Below are 27,807 nucleotides of genomic sequence, written 5' to 3' on the forward strand. Positions count from 1 at the left end.
TAATACTAGGCAGCTTCCTATAGACAAGCAATATCCATCTTGGCACAGACCAACAATATAGCAAAAGCAGCTGCTATAGAATCAGCGTGGCTGTAGAATCCTACTGATAGATAAATCTCCTACATATTGAATACAGGGATCGGCTGGTTGATATGGTCAGCAGCCTGATGTGTGTACTGGATAAAGGACTAATGTATTCTCACAGGAGGTGATATGTTGGCCATTGTTGGCGCCGACAAATGAGGCATGCATCAGTTGTCTTCAAGAACAGGTTTATACCTGACCTGACTGTCTGATTGCTGATGGAAGTCCCATTTGTTCTGACAATATCCTGTACATACAACAGCTGACATGGTAGACAGGAGCATTTGGGGTTGGAGGGGTTTGGTTTTGGGTTAGGAGAGGGTAGGATGGTCCTCTTTAGGATGATCCTCTTTGGGATGATGGGGAAATAGTTTAAGATTGGCTTGTAATGCTGTTTGTGTTAATATCTGTTGCTGTATTGTCTGTAAAAAACATGGCATTTAACATCTTTTGACACGATCTGTAACTGACATTAGAAGGTAACTACCGATGACAGGTGTTACAGACATGGCCAGTGATATATCAGTGATAGTCATGTATTTGCCAGGTATTACATGATTGGTGCCCCTGTTCTGACTGGATGTGCTTGCCTTTTTGTAAACGTCAGGGATCTTCACTTTTTGGTAGTGATTTGGAAGGCCTATAACATAATCAGAGTTGTACACTCACTCACTCACTCACTCACTTTTCTAGTGTTTGTGAAACTATACATATATGTCCATCTTAACGAATGACTGTTAGTTGTGTTATCAGTAGAACAGAAGCACTTATGTGATGCTTCTGTTTCAATATTTATTTATCTTATATGTCAATGTGATATATAAGTGGGAATACAAACAAACACACACAAAGCTCAATTATTCCTTCTGTCCACATCACAGTGGTGAAATGACAACATCTGAGATTGACATGCTGACAACGCTATGGTATCTACAACACATCTACAGCTGACAGTGTGTTTTAAGCACCAACATGTACTTTCTTTTGATCTGAAACTGTTTTGACCCCTCACATATTCATTAATAAAACCACATGATATTGACAGATGTATTTAACAAGTTTAAGATGAAGGGATACCTGGCCTGTCTGGGACCTCACATGCAACAGTCTGACTTGGTCAGACTGATGCTTAATCTCTGACTATATATGATTTTAGAACTAGTGAGATGGGAGATTTCTCAGTCTAACGCTATTGGTTGGGTGAGGCAGTCAACAGTGATGCATGCTGGTTATGTTGATGAGAGAGAGGTCAAAAGCTGATAGGTAAATGAGTGGTAGCAATATTTTTCAAAAACTATTTATTCAGCTCCTGTTTACTGAAACTGGTGGAATAGTGTGATATTGCTTCCTACACATAAATGACTTGGAATGTTGTTGTCAAGATAGCTTCATCTTCCTGACAATTAAATGGTTACTTACATTCTGTGTGTCCTCATGAATCTGCCTCAAGAAAGTGAAAAATAATACTAGGTTTCCAGTATATAATTTCTTTGCTAAAGTTTACTTGAATGTTTATGTGCCTTGCATGTCTCATGATTTCATGTTTAATTTGTAATCTGTAAACCAGTGTTATTTATAATTTCAAATAAACTTTCGAAATATTTCATTACATTTTTACTTACATCATATGAAAGTCATCGCATGAACAAGTCTTTCATGATGAAGCTGCATCTCTTCTGAGTTCATTAAATAAAAATGTTAGTAAACTGGTTTTCAGTAATGCTGTAGGTTGACAGTAATGCTGTAGGTTGACAGTAATGCTGTAGGTTGACAGTAATGCTGTAATGCTGTAGGTTGACAGTAATGCTGTAGGTTGACAGTAATGCTGTAGGTTGACAGTAATGCTGTAATGCTGTAATGCTGTAGGTTGACAGTAATACTGCTGACAGTGTATCTTCTCAACATGTTCAGAGTGTTGCTGTTGTTTTTTTAGTTTTATTATGTCCAGGCTCATATATAATGTTTGTAAATCTAAATGTTTGGTAAGTTCCATACAACGGGAAGGAACATTCATGGAATCTCCAACAGGTTATGTATATATATATCATGTGTGGTATGTTCCTTAGAGAATGTTCTCATTCATTCATTCATTCATTCATTCATTCATTCATTCATTCATTCATTCATTCATTCATTCATTGTGTTGAAGTTACGGGAACCAATTTGTAAACACTTCATGTTTTCCAACGTTGGTTTCACCACAGAATGCTGACTGTGCAAGGGACATGCAGCGACCAAAGCTTCACTTCAGGCTTCAGATTTGGCATGTTGTTTGTCTATATGGTCTAATATCAAGTCTCTGTTTGTATCAGTATAATATGACATGTACATGTATGTTAGTTACCCTCAAGGCTTTCAGTTGATCACATTTTTATACTTTCCTCAAGTTGTTTGTACCTCAGTACATATAGGTACATGTCAACATTCTGACCTTTTGTTAATCCAGAATAAAATATCCCAACTGGAAAATGGTCAGAGAGAAGTAGTCAGCTGCAAGAATGGTATCCCTTCATATACGATTGATTGTATGAAAGTGTTTTTCAGAAAGCTACTAAAGGTCTGAAATGACCAGGTTATTGGATATTATGGTGAGTGTTGTGGAAGGTCTCATTGCAGTATGAAATATTCAGATGTATTTCCATACCCTCTGGTGTGTTTGTAAAGCATCCCATATTTATGATATTGTATGGAAATCAATATGGATGTCCATTTTGGTAGTGTATCTGACCAACACTATACAAACACTCACTGCGTATATTGGTGGGACATACAATGATTCAGCAATATAGGTAGTATTAATAGGTATTGTGTGGGTTGCAGGCTGGTGAGTGGCTGATAAATAGGTTTGTTCCTTGTATTTAGGGCAAGACAAAGGGCCCAGTACTGTAAGGCAGAATAGTTAATTGTGCAGAGTTGTTTCCCTTTTGTCAGTTATCATGAGTTCTAATCCCAGATTTACAAAAGTTAGTGCTTCCTACCCTGCCAGCATTATCCCCATGCAGTTAACATACTTGTTAACATACATGTGACATATGTCTTTTAACTCTCACATTGAAACACACTGTTTTTCTAGTAAAGTTTCATAAATGAACAAATAAAGGATGTCAGTTCCTTTCAGCATCTGGTTGTGTGTGCTGAGTGTGCAGAGTTCTGAGTTTGTATCTGGGTGTGCCTGATCCTGTACAACACAGGCACAGTGTCAGAGGTATGTGTCAACCAAGTCAGTGATCCTGAATACCCGATCCTGTCAGCTGACTTTTACATGAGTTCCTCAAGACCCACTCTAACCTGGATCTTCATGGGTCCTGAATAATGAACACTCATATATATATATCAGAAGTCAGTCATAGAATATAGATCAGATTTCTTATGAATATGGAATTTGTTGTTTCCATGAAACATCTGTCATGCATTACACATCTACTTATGTTGTAACAATGGCTTGGTGTATATTTGTGGCATGGTCAGTATGGGCAATGTAAATGGAATCTTGTACATGGGATAGATTAGAAGTGTAGCAATCTCATTATGACAGCGTGATAAGATCAGTTGTAGGCAAAAAACGATTAGTCATCTGAAAGTATGACGATGTGAAATATTATCACAGCAAATGATACTCTATAAACTAAAACGAAAGATTATGTCAAATCTTAGAAAAGGTGATATCAGCAAGTTAATGAGATGCAGCATGTCTTGCCAGGAGGAACATGTTATAATCAGAGGATTCTTGACATGTTTGTTTGACAGGAAAGTGACATATGGTATTACTAGGATGACAGCTGTAGGTTCTATTGACTTCTCATGTACTTGAGAGAGTGAGCTGCATTTTATGCCATTCTTAGCAATATTCCAGCAATATTCCAGCAATATCACAGTGGGGGACACCAGAAATGAGCTTCATACATTGAACCAAATGGGGAATGTAACCCAGGGCCACAATTCACAAAGCACTAAGGTGATCGAAAGTCATTGACGTAACCTTAGTGCCGTGTTAAAGAATGGGAGTTAAGCATTAAACCTTAGTACAGGTTGATTCAAGAAAGGAGCCCCTGATCTTCAGCATGATGAACAAGCACTTGATGCTCATTATATCAATCACCGGAGTCTCTGGGCAAGAATCAGATGTTTACATTCCACCATCATATAGATGGAATATCTTCAAGAAAAGCAATTAAACAAACAAATAAGCAAGAAGCAAACAAAAACAAGCAACATGTACATGACAGCTTCATGTTATATACTTACCACCGGACATCTATTTTTTTCAAAGTTTCTTTAAGTGTTCTGTCCCTTTGAAATGCAAGGATCCTTTGACCTTCGGCTGGTTATAGGATTCCTTCTACTTATGATGCTTATTATTTAGTAAATATTCCCAATGTTCATTAATGAATCTAGGGTTTTCCACTCACATCAAGCTTCTGGGTTCTGTCCATTTTAAATGCAAGGATCCTCTGCTCATTGGTTTGATACACTGATTCCCTCATGATGCTTGGTATATAGTAAATATCCACAATGAGCCTAATCTGGGGTTTTCCACCCTTGTCAAATCTGTTCCTGACATTACTTACTTCAAATACTGATCAAAGCAGTGATGAACTCATGTCACTCACTCACACACTGACTTTGGTGTAAGCAGAATTGACAGTACCATTTGAAGCAGAATGATTAGCATTCATGCGGTTCCAAGATGAAAATATTAATAGATTCTTAATTCATTTAATGATTCTGTGCAAGGAGAGGAACTGTACCAATGTTATTGATATTGACGGCTTGGTTGGGAGAATGTCGGCTGGTGAAACAGATGCTATTGTGATGTTGCAGCATGGTTGGGATCCATAACTCAGCTTGGTTTTTACAGGCTTAGTGAGTGCCTCTTGACAAAAGTCCACAAACTGATGAAATATTAACGTGTTTATGGACAAGGCGGGGAAAACAATTTCAGTTGGACGCCATCCTGGAAATGTCTGTGTTTTGCCTACTCATATGCCTTGGGGTCGTTTCATTTGCTGTTGTGAGATTATGTGTTTGTAGTCAGAGAAATAAATCCAATTTTCATATAATATTATTTATTTCCCATGAGACCTGCCCTGACATCTCTGCCAGGACCTGCGCTAATGAAGATGGCGATTTTGCCAATCCTGTTGCTGTATTTAATGCACTCTGAATGGGATGACTTGCTGAAAACCTGACCTTTTTTAAGTGATGTACTCCGCTCACCACTTGGAATAAGACAAAATGGCTTCCAGGAGCATTGTTGATGTATTGAAGATGGGGAATATCATATAAATAATTTCTGGAAAAATGGTTGGGCAAGCTCATGCATAGTGTTAACTTTTCTTGGAGAAATGTTGGTTTTTCTTTTCTTTTACTTTAAAGACAAGGATTATAAAGTAGGCAAAGGTTTCTAGTTAACAATGCTAAGATAACAGAAAGATACAGACCTATATGACATTCTAAGACAAGGCTGAATAATGAACATAGACAATTATATGTAGTAGATGAGGGATTAATATTCACTGTATTTATGATGCATACATGTGTGACGACAGTAATCATACATGACAAGAGATGGAAGAAGTGACTAATGGGATCTTATGATGTTGATCACTGCATTGTCTGGTCCAGACTGGATTATTTAAAGACAGCTGCCATATGGCTGGAATATTGCTGAGCATGGTGTTACACAATAAAACAACAAATATGACAGGATTACAGCAAGATGGACAAAAAATCACAACATGAAGGAGAGATTGAAGCAGGAAGCAGACTGAACTAAATTACATTTATTAATGTAACATCGCTGTTAGAGTTTGATAAAGAAGTATTACAGATACATTTTTCCGAGTTTAATAAATATGTTGTGAGGAAAGTATGATCCATGTGACCACATAGTGAAGAAAAGGTTGTGACCACCACTGTGCTATGTCAGAAGAAGGAATACAGTTCTTGTTCAATAGAAACTAAACTGTCACAGGTTAAGAACTGAAGCTTCATTAGTGTCTTGTACGTCAAAACATCAAAGACTTCAATTACAATAGCCATTCCTGGTGAGCTGGTAGGTTATGACCTAATGCAAGATGGATGGTAGCAAACATCAGTGTTCCTGGCACAGCAGCGGCAGTGTACTGTAAATAATTAAGACTCACTGAAAGTAGTCCCCGAGGAGGGGCCATTAAGGGCAGAACCTAGAGCCCATATTCATCATTGACGAGAATACAGAGTATTACTTAATTATGCATAATAACATCTAGCACTGTGGTCACTTGATGGCTAAAACGCAAGGTGGGGATACACGTAAATATAAATATGGCCATAAAATGGAAACAAGAAAGTATTGACGTCACTCCCATAAATCCCCACATTTGGACCCAGGGGAGCTAATAAATTCTGACTTCATGAGAAGTCCAAATGTTAAAATATCATAAAGCACTGGGTTCACTTCAAGGGGTGACAACTGGGTATTAACTGTCTGGAACTCTAACCCAATATTAAGTATTATTACGCCTTTTGCCTTGCTCTGTCAGTATAATGTAAAGTGGGTTTATTGCCCCTGTACTGCATTCAAAACACTTTCCTTTGAACATACATTTTACCTAGATCCAAATAATTCTGTTTAAAATGAGAGCATTTCTGATCGTAATGTTAGCAAATTAACTCTGGGTGACTTGTACATAGAAAAACCTAGTTTAGGGCAATGAAATTATAACGCAGACCAAATTAAGGCATTTATATTGTTTCAAGACCATGGCTTTTATAGAGCTGCGGGATGTGTCATCTGATGATGATGGGATTGTTCAAAACTTTGACATGGACCAGCATCATTTATTCAAAACACTAATGTCATGATATTACATGTGAAAACAGTTTGGACCCAGTGCACCTAGAGATTCTGAAGGCAGACTGCTATCATTACACTTGTTGCACAAATGCTGCAGATTAATGTGTTTGATGGCAGTAATGACATTGTAGTATTGTGTGATTTGTGAGGGGATGTCGGCGTGTTCGTGGTCTGGTAGGAGGTGATTACCATCACCCTGTTCATTTCACTAGAGTGGTAAATGTTTACAGCCACTGTCACCCAGGGTCCTACTTCCATATTAATAATGCTTCCATGGCATCGGTGAGGAGAGTGTGCTAGCCAGAACATGACTTTTTGTTACATCAGTTTCTGCAGATTCTCCTGTCATCCATGAACTCCCAATGGCTGTGTTTACCCTATCTGATAGAATGTTGATAGGCATTGACTTTAGATTTGTGGCTAGGTTGCAATCTGACAAAGCCTACGGGCAGTGGGGTAGCCTTATAAGTGGTTCAAATGTTCGCTTGTAACACCAAAGATCCGGGTTCCATTCCCCACATGGGTACATTGTGTGAAACACTGCCCTTTGTCTCATGTCATTAATTCAAGGACACTGTCACCAGCACAGAGAAGCTGTTTAATACAGAGAACACCTCGACAATATTGACTCATGAATACTGCTGTGGCATTTCAAACTCCTTAAAACATTAAGTATAATTGTCTTCAGTCATGGAATCCTTCAAAGCTTAACTTTCTCTATTGATCTCAAACCATAAGGAGCTTCGAGCCCATTGTCAAGCAACAGACATGCTTTCCCCAAGTCGCACATTTTTTCACTTATCGTCTCAAATCAAGAGTAAAATCCATTGAGTGGGTTATAATCAATATTTAATGGCCTTAACAGATTTGTTGAGCCCTCTGTGGGGTGAAAATGTGACATTTTGACAGCTTTTATTTGAGCTGGTTCACAACCAGACAGTGTATGCAGAGGGGATGTGTTTCTGTGGATATCACACCAAGCAAACAATTGGAATGCAGAGTGATTTGGATAGGGACATAAATGAATTTCATTGGATTGTGTGGGATCTTGAGCAAAAAGTAGAGAGACAGACAGGAAGAGAGAAAGAATGAGAGAGAGACAGAGAGAAAAAGGCAGACAGAAACAGAAAAAGAGACAGAATGAATGAAAGAAAAAATGGGTGTGAGAGGAAGAGAGAGAGATACCATCAGTGCAGTAACTAGTTTGAAGTGTAAATTTTAAAATCCAAGGATGTTTGATTTCTTGCACCTCTGCCTAGAATTTGAAAACTAATATGCAAATTGAATAGTTGTTTTTAATTAGAACTTTTTTATACATTTTTAATGTACATAGCAGTTTATGTTAGTTAATGCCACACATAGTTTGAGGATAATTGTGAACCGTCTGAATATGGTAGACAGAAAACCAACAACAGTGAACACAATGGCCACTATTATCTCTTGACAACAATGACAGTGTTTATGTCACATTCTGGCCATTGTTTAGCGGACATTGTTGCAATCACATGATCAATATGGCATGCCGAATAAAACCATAAAATCACAACACAAAGAAACTCATTTGTACTGCTACTCCATCTAGAATGAAAAACCGGATAATTTTAACTGTATCCCTCATCTGCTGATGTTAAAAGCCTTAGTAACAAGCATGTACATGTCATTGATGACACAACATGTCTTGCTGTCGATGGATTTGGAAGGAAATCATGGCTGTCTATTGTTATTGTCACTAGACTCTGTCAGTCCCAAAAATCAATGTCCCTTTAATTGATCTGGGTGACTTTGTACTCTACAGGACAGGTTGCTGATAGGCTATTAATCGTTATATTGATAAAAATATATCCTTCTTGCTTGCTTTGATGTTTCAACAAGTTACAGTTTGTTTAACTTATATTGTTTGATGTGAAGATTTTGCTGACAACAAGTACTGTTTGTTGAAGCCAGCAGGTTCATACAAGTTTAGTAATGAGAGCTTGACTCCCAGGGTTCAAGCGTCTCACAGGGTTCAATTTTCATCAATCCTGTTCATTATGATTAGGGATGCTAAAACATCCTCTGTGAATCCTGAATTCCATGTAATTTTCACTGGAAGTCTCAGTGGCTCTCTGTGATGCCCCATCACTACTATAATAACTGTAGTCTCTCAACCACATGTTAGAGCTAGTTCACCTCACCATGGCTGAATCTTGACTGTAAGATTGTGAAAATCTACCTATAGAACATATTCCTCAGTAAATGCAGTTTGAAGTTAACTGATGATATCTAAAACAACAAACAAAAAAGACAATCAAAGCAATAAAAATTATCCTGAAGTAAATATTTACTGATTTTCTGATTATCATAAACTGTTTGGTCTATATGCCAGATAGGGATAATGGCTTGACCCATGTACACTGAGTTCTAAATACCCAGAAAATGACATCACTGAAATGTTTTTATGCCAATTTATCTCTTCAGACAAAGAGTTATACCATTTTTAATCTGTCTTTCACAATATTTGCCAGAGATGCATTATAATGTATATTGCTCTCTTTCTTCAAGCCCTTGGGTAGTAAGTCAGCAGAAAAAACAGCCTGATTGTGTTTCCTGCTTAAAAAGGAATTGAAGTGCGTGTGATCATGTAACTTGAAATAGTTAGTTGAAAAGCACATGCTCTTTTGACTAATTTGATCTGCTACTTAGAGACATTTTCAAGAAATGGTCATGTTCGATGTTGTCGGAAGGTAATGCTTGGTCATGAACTGTGGACAAAGGTACAAGTTCTTTGGTGAGATTAGATGTCATATTGTTACACATTACATGGAAGAAGGTCTTGGAAAGTGGCAATGTGGCAATGTCTGATTTCTTTGCTGTTGATGAAACATCAACACTGCTACCTACTTGAACACAAATAATCTGATAGTGTAAAAGACTACTTACAGACTCATCTCTGTCATGTCTAGACAGTATCTACTCTGTATGTGTGTCTAGACAGTGTTATCACGGTACCCAATGTAAGATTGGACAGACACTGTCGCCTTTATGTGGGCATAACTCGTCAATCAAACAAACTTGTATGACGGCAATCCCACTGTCTCAGTTGACTGAGCCACAGAGGGGAGGAGGTCTGTGGCACAACCTTGACCACACAGGTTTGTATTGTTGAGCAAAATTGCTTTATCCCATGGCAGAGGACATTTTGTTAAATGCTACAACCAATCATGGTTTGAAAATGGCATTACACTGATGTGCTGCTCCACTGACTCCATGTGGACATATCAATACAAATAATGTGAAGCTGAAAGTTGTACTTAAATTAAATCGAAGGTATCTAACTGTGATCTACTGAAACAGATCAGGAACTCTATGTGACTCATAGGTTGAAATTGATAGGGAACTAAATGTGATTCTTGAATTGAAAAAGTTTGGAAAGTGTATCGGTATGTGGTTCTTGAATTCAAACAGATAGGGAGGGTGAACGATGATGGATGAGGAGAATTTTATGGATAGACAACTGCACTATATTTTGTATTAGTGACGTTTCGACATAGATTCTAATGTAGTTGTCAACTCACTTTCGGCTCATCCCTCATTTGTGGTCCAAACATCTCATGTATATATATCACCCCCAATGATCACTTGCTTGACAATGACATTAGAATCTATGTTGAAGAAGTTGTATATCAATAACATAGTCCTCATCCTTCATCGACCCAACTTCTAGAATACCAATCAAAGAAGATAGGGAGGGGACATGGGGAGTTAAGTGTGGTTATCTTTTAATGAAAATATACAAAACTATAGATGATCACTGGTTCCTGACATTCATAGGAACCACAAAGGTGGTTCTTGAGAGCCTTGCTCCAGGGACAGAAAATCAAGCTGATGATAATGTAATGCCTCACCGGTCAGAATCCAGGTTTTTACAACAAATGCCACAAAATGTTAGAAATGGTTCCTGTGATGTATGTGGCCTTGATAAGAAGTCTTCTAGTCACATGATGAGTGAGTGAGTGAGTGAGTGAGTGAGTGAGTGAGTTGGGGCAAACCTAGATTCAAGCCCATCTTTCTATTTGAGGTGGAGGACATCTAGACTTGGGTCAAATGTATAGTGCTATCAAGTCTATCACTTCAACATGGATCTCTCATTGTTATTGTAAAATTTTCATATTATTTTCTGTTACTGCTACTGTTACTGCTACTGCTATTGCTAACTGCTGTTTCTACTACTACTGTTACTACCACTAGTACTGCTACTATACCACTACTGATATTACTGATATTGATACTTTTGCCAGTATTTGCATGGTACAGGGTAAATATTGGGCATTTATTTTCAAAATTTCAAGTAGAAGTAATGTCATACTATACCTTTAAAGGTAGCTGTCAATATTTTGGCTAAAACCTTTGTATATTATGAACATTTATTTTTGTCTGTGCTGAATGAAGTAGTTAGACGATTTCCCAAACACGCTACCAACACTAAGTACATGAATGTATTTACAGTGAATGTCATGTTTAGACTGCAGGTGAGTTATGGCAATTAATGCAACAGGTGTGCACTCTAAGGGTTATCATACACTCAGTGTGAAATAATTGAAATTCTTACTTCTAATAGTGATTTTTTAACACCAGATGTCCCATGGTACTTCAAGTTGGATAACACATGTCACCATCAAACTAGAGTCGAATATGTACAACAACTTGCTATCTCCATTTACCTTCTCAGTTAATCCTCAGGAGAAATTCTGTTTTCTTCCATGTTTTTACATGATAACGTATTGTTACATCGATATCAGATTGTCAAAGTATCAATTTCAGTTTTCACTTGTGATTTGTTCCAGATGTAAGGTGTTTATAAATGGTAGAAATTCCAAGTGGAAAGTTTATGTACAGCCCTGCAACCAACTAGAAATGAGGATTTCCGATTATAAAGAAATGAATGTGCTTCATGGGTATCGTGTGTTCTCTAGGTGATCTGTGCAGTATTGAAGGATGCATGCAGGATAAACAAGTGCATGACACAGGTGACCCTTCCTCACAACTAGGGGTAACAAGTAGCTACTGGTGTCACTGTCAGGATCTGCTGGTCATGGGTTTAATTCCTGGATTCATAGGCAGTCCTGCGATTGATTCTTCTGCACTGATATACAGTAGATACTCCTGCCTGCAATGTTCAAACATACTTGCTCCAAATTACTTTACAGATGAATTGTGTTCACAGCTGGATCATATATATTCTATATTGACATATTCCTCTGCTTGTAGAAACACAGGTGGCTCAGTTCTCTAAGGTTTAGCAATTTGCTGTGCAAAGTTGTATCGTTTAGGTATCAAAGAAACCTGAGACTTGGGTTTGAATCTAGGTTTGCCCCAACTCACTCTTTCTGAAGAGAATCTCCATGATCTGTTGAGCGAACATGTATTCCAGGAGAACTGAACATTGTTTTGTATCTAACAGCCTCACTGTACTTTTGTAGTCAGCAGCATTTGTTTACTGGCAGCGATGTTATCAGTCTCTAAGCATGTGTGACCATCGGACACAGACAGCACGGTTTTCAAATTAAATTCAGATTGTTGACTACTGTAGCAATAGGGTATGCGCGAGAACACAATCGAAAATATATCTCCTCCATCTTTTGCCTCAGTATGATAGCGGACAGACACAAGCATACTAATCAGACTGTTTCATCATTTACACCATATGGTTGATTGTAGATTCATACTCCACTCTCCAGCTAGAGATCTGTATGTGCATAATGTATTGTGATTAGTGACGGGCAAATGTTATCGTTAATCTGCTATTACACAACACGCAATTATGTACCGCTCCTCACCTGGTTGTCCTGTCTTCAGTCTGATATCAAAACTTCCTAAGTGAAATAAAACTGAAGTTCTTAACCATGAAGTACTTTTTCATATTTACTTGTGGCTTCTAGGATGTCATCAACAGTTACCTTACTCACAGATGTCAAAACACTTCTCATTGTTAGTTGTAACCTCATTCTCATAGTCCATTGATTATTGGTAATTAAAAATAAATAATTAATCATCACCATCAATTATCATAACCAGATGCGTTTTGGTCAATGATAACAGTTCAGAAATCAACATGTAGGATGTCGATACTTTCCCTTTCTCTTTCTGAGGCATTATGGGTAATGGGTCGCTGCTGAAGTCTTGATGCGTGTATGTCATTCTAACCTTTGGTTTCTATAGGACTTCCTTTGAAGAGAATATGACTCATGTCGTCAACTGATGTGTTGAGACACAGTAAACAATTGAAAGAGAAAATCAATTTCTATGTACTTACAAGAAGCTAACAGTATAACAGGAGAGATGGTATGCAGTGTCTGGGACGGGCAACATGGCCAACCTGCATGTGGTCCTTATTACGGAATACACAAAAAAATAATACTAATACAGCCAAATTATGTTTTGCAAAATGCATGTAAGAATGGCTTTTTCAATCAGCAGTATGAAGAAGAATAATTAAAATAATTATCATATGCTTTCATATTTCATATGAAAACAGTGTAATAGTCAAGAGAATGAGATTTTGGACATTTCTAAAGTGCCCTTGACCTGGTACAGAGCATCATTTCTTGACAGAGGGTGCTTCACACAACTGAAACAATGGGAGAGAATGTCCTGGTGGATGTTTGGAAAACAAGATTTATGGATGTCAACTTCTTTATTGTGAAAATTTTTTTCAGGAGAATTCTCTGAATTTTAATCGCAAAAATGTTAAAACATGTTTAACCCTGAGATGTTTTTTCAGTGAAGAAACTGATTTGTTGAACTTGTTACACTTTAAAGGAGCCCTTGAATATCCATATATCATTACAAGAAGAAGAGGCCTTACATGGATCTGCAAGTGAAGCCAGATGAACCACAGAACCTACATCTGATGAAATGGACAGACACTGTCTACTGGGTTAGAGTAGAATTGAAAGTAATTACTCATGACCAAGAGCTTGACATTGCTCCAAGAATCTACCCCAAAATTTGTTGATGAATGTGAACTGACGGTCGGCACTGACTTGATTGCCTCCCTCTTTTGTATTCTCTATGGTCTGTAAAACACTAAAGGCAGGTGTTACAGTTAAGATTCTATTGAAAACCACATGTCATACTTCACAGGGTTTCTTTCAGAAGTTGCAGTGATGGACTTGGTTTGAAGATCAAAGCTGACGGCCGTTGAGATCATGGGGCTTTCTATGACCACAGACCACAAATATAATACTCAAATGAACTTAAAGGATACCCAATTCTTCTCATAATAAGTGTTAATCTGTCAAGCAGTTACAGAGCTAATCAAGGGCTTATGTGATTCATGTATTCTCGTGTGCAGTGGAATATTTATGAAGTGTGAGTGTCTTTTCCCTGTATATCATATTTCATCAAGGACTAATCTCCAAACTGGCAGTGATGTACACTTGCTGGCGTATCAATCCCAGGTATTAATCAGTCTGTTGCCACAAAATTTCAGTTGGCTTATAATAGCATTCAGATGTGACACCAACATTGGTTTGGAAATGATTTGTTCTATCTAGATATTAGTCTTATTGTATGGCAGTATTGAGATGATGATCAGAAAAAATGTGGCTGTACCCCACTCAGCAATATCCAGACTGTATGTCTGGCTGTATGTCTGACTATGTCTGGCTGTGTGTCTGGCTGTATGTCTGACTATGTCTGGCTGTATGTCTGGCTGTATGTCTGGCTGTATGTCTGGCTGTATGTCTGACTATGTCTGACTGTATGTCTGGCTGTATGTCTGACTATGTCTGGCTGTATGTCTGGCTGTATGTCTGGCTGTATGTCTGGACTGGTACATAGTGTTTTCTCAGGATTCCACTCCTTGTTTCAACTACACCATCTAAATGTCAACTTTATAGTTGATGTCAGAATGTTTGGTATTACAAATGTATGACTGTAGTGTGTAAAGTGTACACACTGAATGTTACTTTCTTAATGCCATGAACTTTAAAAGGTTCTGAAATCAAATCATATCAGTAAATACTTCAGCATTAACACTTTCGTAGACTTCTTATTGAATCATTAAAGCATGAGAAAACATGCACAACTGCAGGCAATCAGTGGCACTTCAGTATACAATACAATCCTCTGACATTCTGTTGCCAGCCAATCAGAAAACAGTTGTTTAAAATCAGGAATATAGACGATTAACATACTTGTTTATCCAGTTTGTAACCAAGGAATCAGTCAGTAGAAATAAAGGTGTTTTAAACAGGGTCACCATTGTGTAAGGTCTCTAATGGGATCTACTGACTTTGTACCAGGTTTGAATCCTGTTTGGTTACTTAATAGTGTGTTATCCTGAGATGGCAAGAAATCTCATCTGCTGAGTCTCCTGCTCCTAAAGAGCTGACCATTTGATATTTTGTTGGGATATGAGCTGAGATATGTTTAAGAAAATAAATTTTACAGAAAGTTCTTGAAAAATGTAATCATACTTCATTCAGATTGTTGAAAACCATGAATATACCTTGCACAAAACATGCAATGTTGCAAGATATCTGTTGTACAAAAACTGTTTAGACTCCTGTCTTTATCTTAAAAAAAATGTCTGGTTTTTCAACTGTCTCTGAAACCTTATCCAGTCTCAATGATTCCCCCTGAATGTCAAATGGTCTGATCTGCACCAAAAGTCAATAAATTGTTTCTTTTTCACTCAGGGATGCAATTCCTGATATAAACCAGTTGTAGAAGTTATAAAAAAAAATACTATCTCTGTGGAGAAGATAAAACATGACTTGTCGTTTGGTAAATCAATTATTGCCGTCTGTGCCAATGGTATTCATTGAAAACATACAATAATAAAAAAAAATGTAATTGCGTTCTTGATGGTTTAGTCCAAGAACTAGCAATGGCTTGTAACATTCCTTGTCCCAATGCCTGATGTTGTGAAACTGTGGTATAAGTGTGTATTGTAATGAGTATGGAAGAAAAACATAGTTTTCTTCTTAGCATTTAGGTACTGTCTAATATTTTTTATGTTTGAACAAATATTTATGCATAGCAAACAGGAAGTGTGATTGCCTGGCTGTTAAAGTTTAAAAAAATATTGACCTAAACAGGCAAAAGGAAACTAGTGTAGACAATAACATTACAAATGACAGAAAGATGTTAACCTGCTGAAGACAGTCACCATAGAACCTCACTCACCGACTCACCCACTCACTCACTCAGACAATAATATTACAAATGACAGAAAGATGTTAACTTGCTGAAAACAGTCACCATAGAACCTCACTCATTGACTCACCAACTCATTCACTCACTCACTCACTCAGACAATAACATTGCAAATGATAGAAAGATGTTAACCTGCTGCAGACAGACACCATAGAACCTCACTCACCGACTCACCCACTCACTCACTCAGACAATAACATTACAAATGACAGAAAGATGTTAACATGCTGAAGACTGTCACCATAAAACCTCACTCACCGACTCACCCACTCACTCACTCACCCACTCACTAACTCACCCACTCTCTCACTTGTTTTGTTCAGACTTGACTGCAACATGACCAACATGCACTCTCCATGTATAAAGTTCCGAAGAGAATGTCCATGATCTGTTGAGCGAACATGTATTCCAGGAGAACTGAACATTGTTTTGTATCTAACAGCCTCACTGTACTTTTGTAGTCAGCAGCATTTGTTTACTGGCAGCAATGTTATCAGTCTCTAAGCATGTGCTGTGACCATCGGAGTCAGACAACATGGTTTTCAAATTAAATGCCTTTGAAGTAAATGTTCTGCGTACTGCCTGTACTTGCTTCTCACTGATAACATCAAAGCTGATACTCCAGACCAAATTAAGTAGATACGGTGTGGTATTTCAACAAACTGGCTTTGAAGGCCAATATATGTGTCATGATTCAAACAAATAGACCATTTCCTTCTCACCGACCCCACTGATGTTTTACATGGGTCTGGATCTTGTGTTCTTTAATTTCCTCAAATATACCAGTACTTTCATTCCATAAAACTGTCACCCTTTCTAGGTTATGTTTATTGGTAGGTATGTTCTCTAGTCTATAAGGTTAATAAGAATTGCAATGTCATTCTATTTATTGTTTTTAATTTTTTTTGCATGAAATTGCGACAAACAATTTGATTATGATTTGAAAAACCTCTATATTTGCAGGACTCATTGCTCCATGTATATACAACCTGTTTAGGGCCTTAGATTGGTCATACTACAGTTTGTGGACATTGCTAAAGTCATCACTCAAAGCTCTACCATGTTTTGGAAACTGACAAACTGTAAGATCATTTTGTGTGGTTATTACTTCCTTATTCACTCATATAAACTTATTCACTCACAGGTCATAAACTTAACTCAACCATCATGGATACAACTTATTCAAAAGCGATGGTGCCAGTTAATGAAATGAAGGTTATTCCAGATGCAACACCAGCTATCCTTATAAAACCATGCAATCATACCCAAACTCCAGAACTGTCATAAAAAAAACCCAAAACCAAAAAACCAAAACCAGGGCTTCATAATTGCAGTATACCGTCAATAATCCAAGAATGCCCCATCACTGAATTCTGTTGACTGTCTAGTTCCATGCTAATGACAGGTAGTGTTTTGTTGTAGTATAGCTCTCTAATCATTGCATGCTTAACACACATCAATTGATTCAGGGAACTGTTGCACTGGGGGTGCTTTTCAAACAGTAGCATAAAAAATTGATTGGTATAAAAGGTTTTCATTGATTCTCAATTTAAAGTGACCAAACTAATGGATGTTCTGATGTTGATCTGATGCAGCTCAGGACTCAAACTGTTGGGGATTTCAACTTTGGATTTCAACTTTTATGAAATGTCACATCTATCTCTTTCATTGGGGAAATCACCATTAGAACATGCCATAGAATTACAAATTATGTTTCTGTTAACAAAGCAGGAATGATGAATGAGTGATGGGGAGCGCAGGTTTCAAATAAGCCGTAACATCAAGTGGTGCTGAAAGTATGGCAACTCATTACATGGACCTTTGCCAAACATGTGAAATTGTTGGAATCGTGGACTAATGATCATTAGGGACTATGTTTTATTAACCTGTTTGAGTAATGAGTGCAGGTTGTTTGCTCGGCTGCATGGTTAATGCATTCATGCTCCTATTCTGTTGCGTGCATGGGCATACATTGTCAGCACCTACATGGAGATGACCGGAATATTTGTGGTTCAAGAATGGAGTAAAACCGTTCATGTCAGACCGATATGGTTTTTGTGGCAGTGGGGTGGAGTAGTAGTTACAGCATTGATTCCCCAGGCTGAAAACTTGATTTTTTATACAATCACATCATTTGTTTTATTCTGTTTTCATTTTTTTGCAGTGTTGACTCTACCACAACTAGAAACAAGTAATTTAATGTAGCTTTATTTTCTCAATGAAAAGTTTGGTTTCATGTAATGTGTATCTTCTAAAACCGACTCATCACACCAAAGACCTGGGTTTGAATCCCCACACAAGTAGAGTGTGTGAGGCCCATTTCTGGTGTCCTCTAAAATATTGCTGGAATATTGCTAAAAAAGTGGTGTTAAACTAAACTCAATCTTTTACTCACTGTAAATATCCCTGTGACAGGGGTTTTCAATGAAGTAATACAAAAACACAGTTTTTATCTTTAATATCATTTAAAGTTTAAAGCGGTGGGTATACAAATGGACTCCATCCATGTTGCCGTGCACATTTGTCTTTTCCAGAGCAGATCTGTAAAACCTTTCAATATTTCTTCACCAAAGTTGGTACAGAGATTGGTCTGGTGGTGTACTGGTGCCTTTTGGTAGTTTCGGAATACTGAATAAGATATTTTTTACATGGCAACAAGTTTTACTTATACTGAATTTGGTGGATGTGATCTTTTCCAGACCAGAATATCCAAAGTTCTCACTATTTCTGAAACAATCTTGGCACATAAATAGATCTCTGAGGAAAATTGTTTGTTTTTTTCATTTCCATGGCAATAATTTGAACTTCGACTGAAATTGGTGGTAGTACTCTTTTCTGGAGCAGAACTCTAAAACCGTTGTTTCTTCACCTGACTTGACACATAGATAGATCTGGTGATGAACTGGTGCCTTTTGGTAACTTTGGATTTCTGAATAAAACACTTGTTGCATTTCCATGGCAACAAGTTTGACTTTGACTGAATTTGGTGAGTGTGCTCCTTTCTGGACAAGAACATCAAAACTGTTAACTATTTCCTCACCAAACTTGGCACACAGACAGATCCAGTTGTGTACTGATGCCTTTTGGTAGTTCTGGATTTCTGAATAAAATATATTTCTGTGTTTCCATGGCAACAAGTTTGACTTTGAATGTGGGGTACTGTTCTTTTCCAGAGCAGAACTTTAAAACCTTTCAATATTTCTTTATCACACTTGGCACATTGATTGGTCTGGTGGTGTACTGGTGCCTTTTGGAAGTTTTGGAATTCTGAATAAAATATTATTTGCATGTCCATGGCAACAAGTTTGACTTTGACTGAATTAGGTGGGTGTGCTCTTTTCCTGAGGAGAACTTCTAAACTGTTCACTATTTCTTCACAAAAATTGGCACATAGATAGATCTGGTAGTGTACTGCATGTGCCTTTTGGTAGTTTCGGATTTCTGAATAAAATATATTTGTGTGTTTTCATGACTACAAGTGTGACTTTGAGTGAGTGAGTGGGTTTAGTTTTACATCACTTTTAGCAATATTCCAGCAATATCACAGCAGGGTGTGGGTTTCACACATTCTACCCATGTGGGGAATCAAATCCTGGGTCTTCGTCGTGACGAGTGAACACTTTAACCTAGCTTCCCCACCGCCCAGTGTGACTTTGACTGATTGTGGTGGTAGTGTTCTTTTCCAGACTGGTTGTGTTCTGGTGCCTTTTGTTAGTTTTGGAATTCTGAATAAATTATTTTCAGTACTCTCCTTCCACTTTGTCAAAACATTTGACATCATCATAACTAGTAGACATACTTATGAAGAGAATTTTGCTATTGCGAGGATATTAATGACTTTGTCTTCATGTTCATTTTACTAACCTTGAGGGATAAAGTGGCATTCATCTATTTCACACAAAAATATCAAGTGTTTCCTACAGAAATAGTGTTGATGAAATCATATCAGCAATACTGTTTTGTAAGGGGTTTGCATTTTTTTTATAGAAAGTTATTATTATTAGATACTGCTTCTGTCGTGAGAACTAGTTATCATGTTATTGATGAGTTATTCTTTGTCAGCCTTTATCTCTACCAGAGTGATATAGACACTGTGTAATAGCACTGCTGTTCCTATATACATCACTTTATTGAAGTGAATATATAAATGCTTATATGTTATCATTGGACATTTCTCAGAGGAATTCATTAAAAAAATGCCATCCAGGCAGTTGTCAAATGACATTCACACAATCACACATTAATATCTTTCTTGCAGAATTTTCTAAACTGGCTGCCACTCTGTTATCAGTGTCATACTGACTGTTGTCAATGTGTTGGTATTGTCTGTGTACAGGTATTGACAATGCACTGGCATAGTCAGTATACTTGTATTGTCAGGGCACTGGTATTGTCCATGTATTTGAGTGTAGCCAGAGAGATGAACTGGGAAAAAAGGAATGTTATAATGGTAGTGATTTGATTTTTTAAAATAACATCAGTCAGTTTAGTTATGGATCTATTTTGCTTCAATAAATACAGACATGAATGACTGCACCATATGTCCAGATCAAAAACAAAACAAAGAAAGTCTCAGCCAATATGCATGTGCAGTGTTGCCATACTCGTTTCTGGAAGGTATGTAACCAGTTAATCTTGCAGTGCGTACATCAGTACATCGATGTCCAGTACAAGCTGCCGGATACTTCTTCTTACCCGGAGTCCAAACCTAGCCACCACGAAGAACCTTTAGAATATCCTGAGGTCAAAATGGGAAACAAACAAACAAACAAAAATCAGGGATTCAAAAGCAGGTCTAGACACACAATTCCACCCTGACACACAATGCCGACTGTGTCAGTTACGACAACTTGAGTATAGATATGATGGCATCCAGAGCTTCATGATGTTTCATGCACAGTACTTCCTACTTGTTGTTCATCTCACAAGCTGTGCATTAGTGCCTGGATCTCTGCCAAGTGTCATGCTATGCTGTCATACCCAGGTTTCTTGAGATAACTGTCATGGTATCAACCACATAACTTGCTGGACTTGGGGGAAAATTTGCATATTGCTATGATATTTCTCATAACACATACTTTCTTGCCAACCAACTGTTTTAAACATATTTCTGTCTCTTCATATCTTTTCATAGAGAAGCTTCCCATTACTTTCACTCTACTGAAGAGGTTGTGGTTAAAGCGTTCACTTGTCAAAGACCAGGATCCAGTTCCCCACAAGGTCACAACATGTGAAGCCCAATATCTGGTGTCCTGTCAGAATATTGCTAAAAGTGGCATAAAACTAAACTCACTCACTCACCTGCCTACCCACCCACTCACTCACTTTCCTGAAATTAAAGCCATGAATATCATGACCACTGTCTTTCAGAAATCATGAAAGTGACAGTGTACATCAGGCTGTGGTATAAGTACATCAGTGTTTACAACCATGTAATGTGTGTCTGGCCTTGCTTCTGAGTAAGGTGCTTGTAAATACCATACACGTTCAGTTTCTATGCAAAAGAGATTTAGAAAGTCAGTTCAAACCTTGACAAAGTGAGCAGTTATATGATGGTAGTTATATGGAAAATATGTTCTATATCTGCACTGATGTGCAAGCAGCAGAATGTATATCTGATATACATTCCAAAGTATGTTGAGTGAGTGAATTTGGTTTTAGCAATATTCCAGCGGCATCATGGCGGAGGAGACCAGAAATGGGCTTCACACATTGCACCCAGGTGGGGAATTGAACTTGACCTTTCAATGTGACCAGTGAATGCTTTAATCACGGGGTTGCCCCACCATCCCACCAAAATATGGCAACATTTTATGTAACTATATGACCTGTACACATGATCACCCATGTACATCATATATGTTAACATTGCATGTACGGGTATGATAGCTGTGTTGTCCATACATTAAGCATGTATTACTGTAATTTGGACAGCAGTAGTATAACTAATAGTGGCATGAGACCACTATTAATTATTCTACTATTTGATACCAATAACAAAGATCTAGACCCCCATTTCTGTAGGTTATGTTCAGATGTGTCTATGAGATAGAAAATGACTGTATTAACATTATGACACGAATAGCTTGATATATGAATGTGTATTGTTGCAGGACTGTACCATGGTATAACAAGAGATGCTCCAACCAAGGGATGGGAAGTGACAATATCCTTCGCTCGGGCAGTTATCAACAGTATTCAGACAGAATCATTCCCTGCAGGTGAGTATTCTTAACACATGAACTACAAAGTTAAGAACTCTCAGAGCTACAAGAAAAAAGTTTCAAGAAAAATTACTATAGTATTTCAGTTATCTTGATTTGCTATCAGCATGACGTAACAGGAATGCTGATGTACATCACACATCTGTGAATCCAAAACAATCATAATCAGAAAAATCAGGGATTCAAACACAGACTCTGTCTCACAATTCTGCTCTGACACACAATTTCCACACTCACACACAATTCCACACTGACACACAATTCCACACTGACACACTATTCCACTCTGACAAACAATTTCCACACTGACACACAATTCTCCTCTGACAAACAATTCCACACTGACACACAATTCGACTCTGACATGCAATTCCACGCTGATACACAATACCAATCTGAGACACAATTCCCCTCTGACACACAGTTCCGCTCTGACACACAATTCCACTCTCACACAGTGCCGTTCTGACACACATTTCTGCTCTGACACACTAATCCACTGTGACACACAGTTCCGCTCTGACACACAATTCCAATCTGACAAAGAATTCCACTGTGGGACACAATTCTGCTCTGACACACAATTCCACTTTGATGCTCAATTCCACTCTGATGCACTGTTTCGTTCTGACACACAATTCTGCTCTGACACACAAATTTACTCTGACACACAATTCTATTCCTACACTCAATTCCACTCTGACAGACAGTTCTGCTTTGACACATAATTCTACTCTGACACACAATTCCTCTCAGAGACAAAATTCCTCTCTGACACACAATTCCATTCTGACATACAATTGTGACTGTGTCAATACTGACTTCAGCATAGAAAAACTTTATAACTGCAATACAGCAAAATTAATGTATGTTTACACCAATTAATTGTCAAAAAGCTTTTTTGACTATTGTTGTATTTAATGATGAAATGAATGCTACCTGAAATATTATTGTGAGTAAATGACTGCTGTGAAGTCACTGTTACCTGCTATGCTTGGTCATTCCATCCTTACTGACCTCATGAGTATGTCTTGGACAAATTGTTTCAATGAAAGTATGTTTCTTTTTTTGTCAGGAACGATGCAGCGTCTCCTGAAAGGGGGTGACATTGGCATAGATGTAAGTGTATGTGTTTCAGTGAGTGAGTGAGTGAGTGAGTGAGTGAGTGAGTGAGTGAGTGAGTGAGTGAGTGAGTGAGTGAGTGAGTGAGTGAGTGAGTGAGTGAGTGAGTGAGTGAGTGAGTGAAATTTCCAGCTGTATCATGACGGTCTGTAAATAATCACACCTGGAGAGACAAACCAGGGTTTAAAAGCATGAGTAACAATCACTGCCATTGTTTGTAAAATGAAAAATAATCCCCCCTACTTCACTGTGTTCAACAGAATAATCACACAAACTGGTACATTCTGTCTAGAGAATCCATATGTTCAATAATGTGCTTATTGTTATTTAAACTTAAATGTATTCTGTGTTCAGTCAGTCCAGTTTGTTCCTGTGACACATGGCATCAAGACCACAGCACTATCTGGATGTCAGACCCTAGTTTTTCTTCAAATCTTTGTATGCTAGAGACCAGTCACTCGTGATAATCTCCCAAAGCATTGGGTATAAGTCCAAAACAATCATGAAAATTATGAGGATAGGTCGAAGAAATCGGTGCTGACACATGGTATTACTTTTTCAGAAAGATCGCTATGTTGTAAATGTAGCAATAGCTTGCTTCACTGGCAGCCTCCTCATTGTCTTCTTCCTCATCTGCATGGTGGTCTTTCTACGACACGAGTACCGCCGGAGGAAAAAAGATGTATACCTCGTGAAAAAGCCGTACATGAGAGACAAGCCATTCACCTTCTTTGTAGTTGGCAGCTACGTCGGTGCCACGCTTAGCCTGTAAGTAGAGCATTATCAGAAGAGACCTATCCTGACCTCAAAACCCCATGGGCTTCTTCTTATTAAATTGTATTCTATGCTTTGCTTGTATGAGGAGAAAGATGCTGATTTGGGCAGTATTTCTATGGCAACATACACCTCAGTATCAGTAGAGAAATCAAACTGCAGGTTATTGTTCTTGAAACCAAATGAGTTGTGTGTGCTCTGACCGACCAATTAGGACATAATTTTCAGAGCAGCCCTGATATTTGAACCCATGGACACACGATAAAAGCTTGGAGATGTAACCATGGAGAACAGATTCCTTCGCATTTGACCATTTTGTTTCCCATGGGTCTGAAAGATGATTCCATGGCTGGGAAAAGGTATTCGTTTTATGCATTATACACCAAGAACCCTTATTGGTGCTCAAGAGTCAATGCAGGCTATTGTTTTGTGATAGAAATGGTATTATGTTCTCGTGTTGCAGAATTTATGTCATTTGCATCACCATCGTGAGCACCAATCTACACTATGGCATCAATGTCATCGATGAGACAGTCGGGGGTGCTATGGATGATGTCAACACTTACTTCCAAACAACGAAACAAGTGAGAACCTTCTCAGTATCTGTCACTTTTCTCTTCTGTTTGGTTAAGATAGTATTCTGAAGGGGATGTGGAAGTGTTACCAAGTGTAGACAACATAATTCAGCTTGATATGCCCAGTAGATGTGTATTCCAGTTTCAAATATTTTCCTTTATTTCTTCTGCATTTTCTCAGAACACAGAGTGCAAAAGATGTTCTAGATAAATTTTCAACAGGTTTTACAAATTATTTGAGGATTTGTATGTATCAATAGGTACAGTAATGAGATAAATCTGATCGAGAAGTCAGAAACTGAGGCACTGATGGATTACAGAAAGGATACATATGAGTAAAAGAACACAAACACATTACGCAGATTGAACCGGAAAACATTTTTTCATAATCATTTACAAGTTGAAGACATTCAAGGTTTAATATAACAACTTCTTCTACATTCAAATAGGACAAACTGTTATAGGTAACAACTTCTTTATTGCGTGTTAGTGCGACGTTTCCATACAGATTCTTGTACAATTGTCGAAACGTCGTACTCACGCAATAAAGAAGTTGTTATCCATAACAATTTGTCCTATTTGTACACCTCAACTTCTAAAATGCCACTCAAACAAGTTCTTATACATTCAGTTTGTGATGGTGTTACGTAACTCAAACACGTTCTTATACATTCAGTTTGTGATGGTGTTACGTAGCTCAAGCAAGTTCTTGTACATTCAGTTTGTGATGGTGTTACATAGCTCAAACAAGTTCTTGTACATTCAGTTTGTGATGGTGTTACGTAACTCAAACACGTTCTTATACATTCAGTTTGTGATGGTGTTACGTAGCTCAAGCAAGTTCTTGTACATTCAGTTTGTGATGGTGTTACGTAACTCAAACACATTCTTATACATACAGTTTGTGATGGTGTTACGTAGCTCAAGCAAGTTCTTGTACATTCAGTTTGTGATGGTGTTACGTAACTCAAACACATTCTTATACATTCAGTTTGTGATGGTGTTATGTAGCTCAAGCAAGTTCTTGTACATTCAGTTTGTGATGGTGTTACATAGCTCAAACAAGTTCTTGTACATTCAGTTTGTGATGGTGTTACGTAGCTCAAACACGTTCTTGTACATTCAGTTTGTGATGGTGTTACGCAGCTCAAACAAATGCTTACACATTAAGTTTGTGATGGTGTTATGCAGCTCAAACAAGTTCTTATACATTCAGTTTGTGATGGTGTTACGTAGCTCATATACCTTCAGTTTGTGATGGTGTTACGTAGCTCATATACCTTCAGTTTGTGATGGTGTTACGTAGCTCATAAACATTCAGTTTGTGATGGTGTTACGTAGCTCATATACCTTCAGTTTGTGATGGTGTTAAGTAGCTCATTAACCTTCAGTTTGTGATGGTGTTAAGTAGCTCATATACATTCAGTTTGTGATGGTGTTACGTAGCTCATATACATTCAGTTTGTGATGGTGTTATGTAGCTCATATACCTTCAATTTGTGATGGTGTTATGTAGCTCATATACCTTCAGTTTGTGATGGTGTTACGTAGCTCATATACCTTCAGTTTGTGATGGTGTTACGTAGCTCATATACATTCAGTTTGTGATGGTGTTACGTAGCTCATTAACCTTCAGTTTGTGATGGTGTTACGTAGCTCATATACCTTCAGTTTGTGATGGTGTTACGTAGCTCATAAACATTCAGTTTGTGATGGTGTTACGTAGCTCATATACCTTCAGTTTGTGATGGTGTTACGTAGAAGTTGAATGAGCCTATGTAAATAGTTTTCCAAGTTTGACACAAATGAGCTTGATAAGGAATGTGTAGGGACAAAGCTTTTACGTCAAAGCAACTGGAGGGCTGACACATCAAAGTTTGGCACAACACTGTTTGAGTGTACAAATTTGGATCAGTTGGAGTGTACACATTTTGATCATACCTTTTTCTGATATCAGTGTATTACTCTTCCATATTCTAATACTGTAACCCAATCTTGATATTATTTCTTATCATATTTCAGCAATATGAATTTGTTGCATCAAGTACAAATGAATGGTTCAATAAGGAAGTGATAGGAGGCGACATGAACAGTAAGTATTCAGCACAAGCTGTGTGATCCTTTCAGTGGTAATACGACCACTATTGTCTTCACCTTGACTCAGTGAGTTGGACTTAACAGTTTTTCAATATATCGTGTCATGTCAACTTTCATATAGAATACATTTGGTAGAAATTTTTTCTTGAATATTTAGCTGACAGGAAACTTCCTGTGGATGATTCTCAGATTCATAGCCATCTTATAGATTTAGAAACAAAGGGTGATATTTTGGTGTGGGATTCTGGGATGCAAACCCACTATACAGTAATGAGTTGATTTGGGTATTTACTGCAGACATTGAACAAAGATGGATTTTATGTTTGTTAATCTGAGACTCAAACCCAACATTCCCTTGGCCATTCTTGGGCTTAACCAACAGCACATATCTTTTGCTGAGAGAGGTCATTCTCTGGGTCTTTCTTTTAACTTTGTTAGCAAGATATCTCAAGAACCATTTCCAGAAGACTTCAGCATTTTAACCTTCATCTTTAGCTTGTCAGTGAGATACATAAAGAACTGTTCACTGGATTTTCTTCATATTCAACCTGAGTTTTTTCTGGGGAAGGCATAGGGTCCAGTTGATTTTGGTGAACTTCACACAATTTTCAAGGTCACAGTGACACGTTGAAGATTTCAGCATGTTAACCCACATGTTAAGATTGTCAGTAAGATACCACAAAAAACATATTCTCTGGATTTTCTTCATATTTGACACCAAGATTATCTAGAGAGGGTGAAAGCCATATGTTTTTCATGACCATGCCACAATTTTCAAGGTCACGATGACACTTTATTTCAGCACAATAAACTACATGTTGAGACTGACAGCAAGATATCTCAAGAGCGATGTACTGGATTTTCTTCACAGACTTTCAAAACTTCAGTTGAA

General features: G+C 37.8%; 1 protein-coding gene across 1 annotated transcript in view; it reads left to right on the forward strand.

Moving 5' to 3' along the window:
• Nucleotides 1-27,807, forward strand: part of LOC137266075 (prominin-1-like) — a 120,941-nt gene that overhangs the window by 18,087 nt on the left and 75,047 nt on the right. Inside the window, exons 2-6 of the mRNA XM_067801576.1 lie at nucleotides 22,237-22,344; nucleotides 23,423-23,466; nucleotides 24,032-24,237; nucleotides 24,707-24,827; nucleotides 26,841-26,910. Of these exons, the coding sequence (XP_067657677.1) occupies nucleotides 22,237-22,344; nucleotides 23,423-23,466; nucleotides 24,032-24,237; nucleotides 24,707-24,827; nucleotides 26,841-26,910 (549 nt within the window). The remainder of the gene's footprint in view (nucleotides 1-22,236; nucleotides 22,345-23,422; nucleotides 23,467-24,031; nucleotides 24,238-24,706; nucleotides 24,828-26,840; nucleotides 26,911-27,807) is intronic.

This window comes from Haliotis asinina, chromosome 15, assembly GCF_037392515.1.
Source record: "Haliotis asinina isolate JCU_RB_2024 chromosome 15, JCU_Hal_asi_v2, whole genome shotgun sequence".
In the NCBI taxonomy this organism is placed as follows: domain Eukaryota; kingdom Metazoa; phylum Mollusca; class Gastropoda; order Lepetellida; family Haliotidae; genus Haliotis; species Haliotis asinina.